Source organism: Diospyros lotus, chromosome 5 (assembly GCF_014633365.1).
Source record: "Diospyros lotus cultivar Yz01 chromosome 5, ASM1463336v1, whole genome shotgun sequence".
NCBI lineage: Eukaryota > Viridiplantae > Streptophyta > Magnoliopsida > Ericales > Ebenaceae > Diospyros > Diospyros lotus.
The window spans coordinates 40734024-40745188 of record NC_068342.1 but is presented as its reverse complement, the minus strand read 5'-3'; the positions used below and the strand labels follow the sequence as shown (position 1 = coordinate 40745188).

The 11165-nt window shown below is 33.9% G+C and overlaps 2 protein-coding genes across 5 annotated transcripts in view; one reads left to right on the top strand and one right to left on the bottom strand.

Moving 5' to 3' along the window:
* Positions 1–602: 602 nt before the first annotated feature.
* On the bottom strand, positions 603–4036 carry LOC127802811 (glutamyl-tRNA reductase 1, chloroplastic-like). Its single transcript, XM_052338843.1, has 3 exons — positions 3595–4036; positions 2327–2568; positions 603–2071 (listed from the first exon to the last, which is right to left on the bottom strand). Exons 1-3 carry the CDS (start codon positions 3845–3847, stop codon positions 941–943), a joined length of 1626 nt encoding a protein of 541 aa, XP_052194803.1. The 5' UTR covers positions 3848–4036; the 3' UTR covers positions 603–940.
* A 4452-nt stretch (positions 4037–8488) lies between these two features.
* LOC127801974 (probable sphingolipid transporter spinster homolog 2) overlaps positions 8489–11165 on the top strand; it is a 35068-nt gene continuing 32391 nt past the window's right edge. For 3 of the 4 annotated variants that reach the window (XM_052337559.1, XM_052337558.1, XM_052337557.1), the window contains exons 1-3: positions 8489–8857; positions 9606–9737; positions 10740–10841. In XM_052337559.1, coding sequence (XP_052193519.1) covers positions 8742–8857; positions 9606–9737; positions 10740–10841 — 350 coding nt within the window. In that variant the 5' untranslated portion in view covers positions 8489–8741. Of the gene's footprint in view, positions 8858–9603; positions 9738–10722; positions 10842–11165 lie in introns of those variants that run through there. The other variant, XM_052337560.1, reaches the window with a different exon arrangement.

Below are 11165 nucleotides of genomic sequence, written 5' to 3'. Positions count from 1 at the left end.
ATCGTATAATATTACAGTTATATTGAATATTTTCTCATCAAGCAAAGATAACTAGTTGATATATGAGCGGATGTGCCACGAGGATGTAGATAGCTGGACGCATAAATGTGATGGACAAGTTACATGACACCATGTGGAAGATCCCTTAAAATATCTGCCATCCAGAGCAATGCGACTGTCATGTTATGAGAAAGATTGTGACGTCAATTCTGAAAGATTCTTAGTTGGTGGAAGATAATGAGAGACTGAATCAAATTTGTAATTATATCCCAAGGACATTTTTGTTTTTTTGTACATAAACCTAAAGGCTATAAATAGAGGGCTAAGAGTTTTCACAGCTTCTCCTTCGAGCTCTTGAGTTATCTTCCTCTTGTTTTATTGTTCTGCTCTCTTTGGGTTGGTGGTTTCAATGTGGCTAGAAGATCCCGACGAGGTGCGGTTCAAAGAAAAGGTTTGACTTATTCATCACTAGAAGGGTGATTGTGAACTAAAGCTGACATGGTTAGCTTGGTGGGTTCTAAGGTTCTGCTCTTCCTCCTACGAGCTTGGAGCTGAAAACTGAGGAAATGAAGAACACTGGACACAAATAACATAATCAGGTCTAAATCCAACATGAATCTCGTATTAATGAAAGTGATTAAGTACAAGGAGTTATAGTTCGGCTGGCGCCACTCATCAACAGTATGAAAAAATTGTTAAATATTGGGGTTTTCATTCCCTAATTGCCAATGAGTCTACCATAGAAATTTAAATTCCTACCACATGCAGTCCATCCCAACAGTTTCACCTAGTATTCCAAATCTATAATACAGCCCAAAGTCAAGCTAAAGCCTCAATGAGAGGCCAAACAAATCTGCACATCATTTCATCCGAATGACAAAAATATGGTTAGAGAGCTCACTCTTCAAATTGGGGATAATTGTCAACCTCTTTGAAGAGGTTACTTTTGTGTCTGTTCGATTTTGGATCGAATTTTCTGCTCCAAGACAGATGTCTCTGAATCAAGCTCGAAGATTCTGTTAAGGGCATGCATATTCTCAAGTATCTCATTCAGAGAGCCGTTGTCACTGCCATCGCATCTAAGATGCTGCATTGGGCCATGAAGGAGTTTGTTCACAATACCCATACTAAGATCGTAAAGAGCTTGCTTTTTCTTTTTTGGGATGTCATCACCTATCTTGGGCAAACACCTTTCTAGCTCCGCAGCCCTGATTCGTTCAGCATATGCCCTGAGTTTCTTGATTGTTGGAACAGTTTCAAGGGAATCCTTCCAAGCTTCAAATTGTTTCACTTCCTCCATTATAATTGCCTGAGCCTCCATTGCTTTCCGTAGCCGGTCCTCCTTGTTAGCTGCCACAACTTCCCTGAGATCATCCACATTGAAAAGGCATGCACCTTCTAGAGTCGAGACACATGATCCCACATTTCTAGGAACAGATATATCAACAAACAGTCTCCGTCCTCCAATTTGGCAGCTCGCAGGGGGCAGTGTCCGAACATGCTCTTTCAAGAACAAAGGCTGGTCAGAAGCGGTACTAGTGAAAACAACATCAGCTTCAGCAGCACATGCCAGCAATTCTGAAAGAGGTTTGTAGATAATTTCTACATCCTTAAAGTCCTCACAGATGGCAGCGACCCTATCCTCAGTTCTGTTGACAACCACTATTTTTGTGCACCTTTTGGCAACCAAGTGTTTGATCACGAGTTTCCCCATCTTGCCTGCTCCAACAACCAATACTCTGGTGTTGGCGTAAGATACTTTTGGGAACTTCATAAGGACAAGATCTACAGCAGCAGAGCTTACAGAGACAGACCCCGTGGATATATTAGTTTCAGTTCTTACCCGCTTCCCCACGGTGATTCCATGTTTGAACAGGCCACTAATTTTCCTACCAAAACCAGGTATTCCCTGTCCAGATTTCACTACTTGTTTTACCTGAGCTAGAATTTGACCTTCCCCTATGACAACAGAATCAAGCCCAGATGATACTTCAAACAGGTGCTTTGTGGCATCTTTGTTGTATAGCAAAAACCGGTGCTGACAAAGCTCCGGGACAGGAACTCCACTGATCTGCCAAAAGAAAGACAACAGATGGTCATTCTCTCCATAACCATCACCTGAAAAGTCTATACTTTGAAACCTCGTGAATGGCTCAAATGAAGGTGAAAACCTAAATAATTTATCTATAGATGTAATCTAATTCAAAAATCCAATGCCAAGTTATTTAACTGAAGGTAATTACCCAGCATTTTATGTTATTATTTAAAATTTATAATTATTTTAGCCAGAGAGAGGGGACTGTTGATCGTGCAAGTGTTATATTACCTTAGACATCCATTCAGTTACTTCTTTAACCCCACGATGCTGTGACAGAGCCACCACGTATATCTCCATTCTGTTACAAGTGCTAAGAACAGCAGCTTCTTCTATATGATTCAAAGCAGATAGCTCACTGATTGCTTGAGGCCATTGCGCTTCTGGAATGGAAAGTTTTTCACGTATTTCAACTGGTGCTGTGTGAATATTGATTCCTATAACAATAATGCCGCTCTTTTCCTTTGTATATCCTGGGTGAGAAAAAGAAAGTAGCATGTGAACATTGGAAGAAATCAGCCGTCTATGAAAATTTCATGTGGGTTTTAATGAGGATTCAAAACTATTACAAAAGAAAACAAAAGCACGATAAACTTTTCTTTCGGCTGCTTTTCAAGAGATGGTAAACCAGGAATTTCTCTTAAAGCCAGTGGATTTGCACAAATTTGTGCAGCCATCTTGCAATCCTCACCTTCCCATTTCAATGGATAAGAACAAAAAAACAATTGATAGCTGAACTTCATAAGTAAAATCTATGAATTACACTGCACTATCCCCATAATGGGGAAAAATAATTGCAAAGTGTGCAAAAACCCATTAAATCCTCCACCCATGTAGAAGCAACCAAGAATAAACTCCATAAGTAAAACAATATCTCCCATTTGTTGCTATAAGAAATCAGTATTTATCTTCTTGTTTATAGGAAAACCGAACAAAAACAACTCTCTACTCGACTTTTTTCCAATGGCTCATATGCACTACAAATGGAGAAGTTCTTCCAGACAAGCAGCATTCATGCTCCCATTTCTGGCTAGTTTCCAATTGACAGACAGTTCAGCTGCATTAGTGCTTTTAAAGGATAGAACACATAACTTTCGACTCCAAGACACAATTCCTTGCTGCCAGACCAAGAAACATCTATTTACCACCAGAAATCACATATAATTTAACTAGTTTATGAGTCTAACAATCTAGAACGAATTTGCAGCAAAGAAGACAGAGAGACACATAGACAGCTAGAACCTGTTCAACAACGCAATAAGAACAAAATGACATAGCCTAGTGGACCTCAAGCTCAAGCGATTTGCCTCTTTTTCTTTTTCCATTTCGAAATTCAGGTTCCTAGAATTTGTCTTAACAGATTATAAACTGGACTAAGAAGGTGCAATTATAGAATAGGAGACCAACAATCTTGCGACGGCAGAGCTGAATTTCTTCACTCTTGGTCTTGGATAATCAGATACTAACAGAAAAGAATTAACATAGGAGACGCGACTCACTGTTGGCGGCCGATGTCTTCAACATCTCGAGAGGCGAAACGCTTAAGCCCTTGGATCCGACGATCTTACCGCTACCGCGAGCCGAATCGTCGGAAGCAGCCTCGCATCTGAACAAGGATGCTCTCGTCGAGAGCTTGTGGAAGACATGGACGCGATAAGGAAGGGAGGCGCGGCGATGGAGAAGGCGGCAAACGGACTCCGGCTCCGGCGTCGACAGCGCAAGAGAGGCTGCGAAGCCGGTGGAAGCTGCCATCGGAGCGGTGGTCTGCGACAACAAAACTGCGGCGATGGGGCTTCAAAACCCTCGTCATATATATGGAGGAGAGTTGTTGGGGAAGGGAGGAAGGAGCTTCAACGAAAGCTTCAAACGTGGGGATCTCCCAGTTTGGTATTATGGTGGCAGCGGCTACGTTTGACCAAAGCCATTGTCGCCTCGCTCGCTCGCTTGAATTGTTCCACCACACCGACCCCATCAACGCGTGGAAAGCATGGGCGACGACATATTATATATAATTAAATATTTATGAATAATTATTTATTATATTATAAATAATTACCGATAAATAAAATTTGATCTTTATTGCCTTACGAGTATAAAATATTTATTGTTGTATAAATAATAGCACTTCATATTAACGGATGTCACGTCTCACATTTCTTTTTCATTTCGTTCAAAAAGTTGTCTACTCACTATAAAAAAAATTATCCGATTTGAGGATTATCAACCGATCATTAATGAAATTTCATCCAAGATTAAAAAAAAACAAGCCTAGTCAATGATCCCATTCACTCGTTGACAAGCTTCGATACAATTCAGATATAAATATATTATTTGATTTATTCATTATTAATATTTATTCTTTTTAGGGCATATTTGTTAATCAATATATGGAGTGAAAAAAGTCAAGATATGAGATATATTTCAGACTTTTATCATTTCCAACATGTTTGTTAAGCTCATCTAAAATTTTTGAAAAAAATCATTAATGACTCCTTATCTTGATCTTTCAATATATGCTTATCTCTATTTCTTTCAAGATAAATATATCTTGGTCTTTATAAATAAGAAAAAAAAAAAAGACATTTGTGTCATCTAGTGCATTTTAAAAAATATAACAAATAATTTGATAAAAATTTTGGAATGTTTTCTAATCTTATCTTAATCATTCTATATATTGATCCGGAATACATTTCAATCTTATCTTAATGTCTCTTATTTTGATCATTTTAACAAATGTACTATTGATACTAAATATTAACTGTCGAATTCTATTTTGGGAGATAAAAATCTCCCTTTTACGAAACTTTGACGTTGGGTGTCATGGGCTCTCAATCCTATTAACATCATATTCTATCTATAATTTTCTTTCTTGTTTTTAGTCAAATTTATATTTATATTTTTATTATTTTTTATAATCATTCAAACTTTTTATTATTTTAATTACACATCTAAATTTTATTTTCTAATCAATTTAATCCCTACACTTTTATGTGTAAAACAAAAATAAAACAATATGATAAAATACACATCACATTCTATTCATATTAAAGTATATGAATTAAATTGACTTAAAAATATATATTTATGTGTGTAATCAAAACAATAACAAATTTAAATTATCAGGTAAAAAAAGTCAAAATATAAGAATTAAATTGATTTGAAATATAAATTTAATGGTATAATCAAAATAATAAAAAATTTGAATGAATAAAAAAATAAACAAATTTTTAATTTTATAAATTAATGGTTTTTAAAAATTTATTCTAAACTGACCTAGTCGACATAAGTTAGCGTCCGGACCAAACTATGTATATAAATATTATATTTTGAGTTCCTTATAATGCGTTACATGAATGCATCAGTTGAGTGGGGGTGGCCGTGGGACCCCCCATTCGGCCAACCAATTTAATACAGTGTGTTGGTAATAATGTAACATCATTATCAGATCTTATGAATACATCATCTATTCGAACATTATTTAAACAATATGATGAAGTTGGAAAGATCTTTAGGTGGGACGATGCACAATGCACAACTTATCCAAAATTATTATGTTATCTGTGTCGGATAAGATAACGTTTATCTAATGTAGATAAAATTGAAAAGGAATATCCATCCTCTACAAAAACCTCTTTATATATTTATGTCGAACAAATTCGACGCGATCAGAGAATATTTTTGTTGCCATAAAAAATTGAGTTAAGGGTGAAAAATATTTAGATTAGATCATAATAATCTAGTCAAATCGGATAAAATTATCAATTTGATTCGATTTAAGTTATAAGTCAATTCAGTTTGATTTTAAAATTTGATAATTTTAGTTATTCGATTCAGTTCTGTCTCTATATTAAAAAATATCAAAATAATCGAACTAACTTAAATACTAAAAAATGATATTTTTTCTCTCTTTTTTTTGTATCATATTTGTTCTTTTTTTATTTTTCTATTTGATTATTAATTTTGTCGACTTGTTTTGATTTTTTAACACATATTTGATTTATTCATTTTGAAACTGAACCGATCAAAGTGCTCACCCTTATGCAATGTTTCATCATTTCGTACAATCTCAATCAATCAAGTTAATATTCAAGAATGAGTAAGGATAAATAGTAATAATATTTTTGAGTAATATCAATTTGCCTATTGATAACTTGCCCATTAAATAAATTGAGTTTGCAATCACTAACTAAGATTCCCAACAAAATCCCTAATCTAGATTTTTGAATTCTATGAGATTCATAAAATTCTTCGTACTTGAACATTGTCATCTAGGAAAGATGAATCTAATAAGACACGTGTTACAATCAATCTTATTAGATGTGTGCTTAATTTTGACTTTGATAAGACAAACGTTACAATCAATTCCATGAGATATGTGCCTAACTTTTGACTTGTGGAACGTGTAATCTCCCACCTAATATTAAAAGAGTCTTTATCACACAATATAAACATGACAAAAATAAGATGCACATTTGTTATAATTATAATAATATATATTTTGATTTATCAAAAAATATAACTACGTTTCATGGTGTTGTTTATCCCAAAATTATCTCTCATTCATATTTCTTATTTTTGTCCAATGGATATAAATATATTCATAATTTAAATATTAAATTATGGTGACCATATTTATCATATACTTGTATGGCATTCAATATTAAAGTTAACGAAGTGATAAAATTAAATATTTGGCATGGTTTCGATACACTAAAATGACTTATTTACTTATATAATAATAATATATATAGATAGAAGATAATCAATTTGACCTCAAATTAAAATATTCTGATCAAATGCGTATTAGTCATTATAGTAAATTTTTTAATATCATCAAACGATAATTTAACGTTAACAATGTAAGGTCTATCCCTAATCAAAATAATTTCATGTACTTGTAAATGTGCAAATTAAACTCTAAATTTATATTCAAATAGCCTAACATAATTTCAATTAATATTTTTGAAACATGCGAGGAATTGGGCACCAAGAGAAACTTAAACGAAAACGAGAAAATACAAAATGGAGCACACAAATTCACGTGGTTTGATTCAACCTCAAATCTACATTCACGAGAGGTGAAAGAGAGATTTTACTATATCAAAAAATATAATTATAAAAATAATAGCAGTCGCGAGTCGAAACCTACAAAAAAAAAGCCTATGATACTAGAGATTTTCACTACATTGTAGTAACACTTTGATTTTTTCTCTTTGCGAAACAAAAGTGTTTTTCCTATCAAAACGATTAACCTCAAGCAACTTAAGGAGATTGGCTTCAACCATCTCTAAAATTATAGTAAAATTTCACCAAAAAAACTCCAAAAAACAACGATATCTTGAGATTTTCTCGATACTTTGACAAATGAGAGATCAACAACCATCAAATCTCTATGAAACTTTGATAGATGATAGATTGACATTTGAAAAATTTATCTACGGTGTTCATTTTCTAGTAAGATGTTTTGAATCTAGCAAACTTATCGCAACACAACCAGGAAACTTTTCTTCCCTTGATGCGAAACCCAAAACGCTCCAATATTAGTTTCTAAAGAATTGGTCACCAAAAGAAACTCAAACAAAAGTAATAAAATATAAGAGACATAAGTTTACATTATTCGATATTTATTTATAGCTACATCCACATACCACATTAGAAAGTGACACAAGTTTGTAAGGAATTAGGCTACATAAACGATAGTAATTGATACATATAGAAACTCTATAAAAGTTAGCCCTTATATAAATGTGATCGATAAATAAATAGAGCCTAAAGAGTACAAATCACAATTGACGAAATATAATAATTAATTTGACTGTAAAATTAAAGTAAAATGACTTATTTAAAAATTCATTCCGTATTATAATACAAAACATATTTTTTTAGGACAAATAATAAAAAAATTCAATTTTTTTCATAAATTTATAAATTTATTCAAACGTTTTATTTTGTCAATTATATCCAATAGGTTTAATTGAATGCAATTTTATCCAATACCTGAAATCAATTTAAAAGACGTGTGTCATTACTGACGTGCCAAGTCATATACCATAAAAAGTTATATATATACAAGTGACATTTATATGTATATATATGAGTGAGACCCATATATATAATTTTATTTATTTTTATACGTGTACTCATAAATCTTCTTGTATATTTTTATAACAGATGGCGTGTTACATACATGTCTCCTAAATTGATTTTAGATGTTAGATAAAATTATACTTAATTGAATTAATTAGGATATAATTGTCAAAATTATAACGTTTAAATAAATTTACAAATTCTCGAAAATGTTTGAGTTTTTTTTTTTTTGTTGTTGCTATTTGTCCCAATCTTTATTTTATATAAAGAAATAAAACGTTGAAACAAACAAGGAACAACTGTCGCTTGTTCATTTCATATTGGGTGAGAATCAAACGCATGGAATATGAGAATGAAAAAGAGAAATTCCAGGAGAAATTATAGGATAACTTCGAGGAGATGTAAATCGAAAACCGAGCAAATCGAAACCCTTTGAAGTCACATGTAATCTTCTCAGCAAGCTGTAAAATCAATTTCCCAGAAAACTAGAAAAGTTTGGAGGAAAAACACACTCTTCCAACCTACCCGTCAAAATCATAAGTATAATTACTCAACTACGATGGCGGAAGAAGCAAGGCCGAAGTCAGAGGTGGCTGTTACTGCAGAGACGACGGACATGGGGAGGATTTCCAATGCATTTTCGCCTCCGAAGCCTTCGTGGTTCACCCCTAAAAGGTGGGTTAGTACTTGTTTGGTTGCCGAGAAAATTGCCGATAAACACTATTCGGATTCAGAATCAGTTAAACGACTCGGCCCTGTTCGACCCTTTATCCAGAAATTAAGAGTTCGTGGATATATTAATTATGGGTTTTGTTTCAGGATCACCATCATCGCCTCTTCTTCTTTTTGTATTCTTTGATTTTTCCTCCATGGGGGAGCCCCAAGATACTATTTGAGCTTCCACACCGATGAGATTGGAAGTTATAGTATTGTGTTTTACTTTTGATATTTACCTTGAATTTCGCTGCAAATGAATTGATGGGCTTGTGGCTTGAAGGGAAATCTCAAACCACGCATGGTAGAAGTTTGCAGTTGATGGAGATTTTTCAATTAGAGTTCATTTAAGTTATTCCGTCTTTGTGGAATTGGGTTTATTTTGGTAGAGATAGTCCAATCTCGAGTGTCTAGCTTGCTGTGGAGAGTGAGAACCCTGTTTATGTGCTGTAAACAGCGTGGTTTGTAAACCCTGCCTATGCGGTGAAAACATTAGTGTTCTGTAACCACATTTTTTAATTTTGTGGAGCTTAATCCCGGCGGACATTAACCATTATGAGCTTATTTTTATTTTTTGTAGTATTTAATTTACGAGCAATGAAAGTACCCTGATTCAGGTCCATTATAAATTTGTTGTTGCTGATTTTTGGCCATTACTAGTTGACACTTTGGTTTGATTGGTGTTTTTGTCCTTCTGTTCCCATTGCAGGTTACTCATAATCTTCTGTGTGATTAACTTGTTAAATTATTTGGATCGTGGAGCAATAGCAAGCAATGGCGTAAATGGGAATCGTAGAACTTGCACTAAAAGTGGCACTTGCACATCTGGTAGTGGAATCCAGTAAGTCGTTTCTTAAAGGTCTATTTTATTTTATTTTTTTTCATTTTAGTGCTATTATTGTCGTTTTATACTATTTTCTTTCCTTATCTTCAACAATTCTATCTGTGTTGGGCCCTGGTACTTGTTTATTGGTCCATTATATTTATTTTGAAAATCACACCTGAACAGTGTAGGAATTAAGACTATCTTTAAAAGTCAACCTAGACTTTTAAGCATTTCATATTATATTATTGGGTTACAGGTCTGATGTATTTCTCTGCAAATTCCTTTTGGATTTTATAGATTTCAGTTAGTTTTGTTTGTCTCCGTTAGATGTATGGTTCCATTCTCTTCTGCATGCATCACCTTTGCATCATCCACGTGCCTCTTTACAAGTTCTGACTTAAAATTTTAAAAAAATAAAAAAAGAATACTGTTTCTGTTATTACGACAGAACTCGAATCCTGTTACCTTTTACAGTGACCTACTTAACAAGAACTTTCTTTGTTCACCATTAATGGGAACATTATTAACAATGCAAAATGACTGCTTGTCAAAGATTGCCACCCACTATCTTGATTGGAGCACTCATTCAAAGCAAGAAATTGTCGGTTGTTCTAGAGGTCTAGATGCTACACCTTTAGGATTTCGTGTGATTGCCAGCGTGGATTCTGTGGACATGGTGGGAAACCATTAAACAGGACATAAGCTAATGGCCTTACCAAGGATATGACCATGTGTTGAGGAGGCTTCTGATTGTTGTTGGAGTATGTGGCATGTTTGAATTTTAATGTGCAGTTTAATAAATATTCCCTCCTCAATTTGGTGCAATTTCACATCCGTGAGATTACCAGTGTGGTTTACAATATTCAAATCTTGGTTATACTTTCTATAATCTGTCATCGAATGATTTACGAGCTTCTGCATTTTGAAAAATAATTCCATAATAGTTTTCATTACTTTTTTGTGCACTTAATTTTTTTTCCCTTTTGAGACATACCTTCAGTATCTTGTGGAATGTAGGGGAGATTTTAACCTGAACAATTTTCAAGATGGTGTTCTATCTTCTGCTTTCATGGTTGGACTTCTTGTGGCATCTCCAATATTTGCATCCTTAGCAAAGAGGTACAAGATTTATTCTGGTGTATTTGTTACTGTAACATCGATATTCTGAAAGAGACCTTTTCAAGCTCAGGTTTCAATCTTTCATGACACTAAAACTCATATATATTGTTGGGCAATGTACACCTGATGGGATACTGTGGCAAGGGTAACTGATTAAGCTACTGTGAAATGAGAATGTAAACAAGCCATGATTTAATTGGACTCTGGGTAAAACAATCATATAGTGGATAATATGATTAGTGCTGAAAGAAAAGCCTCAACCGACTGTGCTTAAAGATTTACAGTTCATGGACAAGACATAAATTTTAAGAAATTACATTTTAA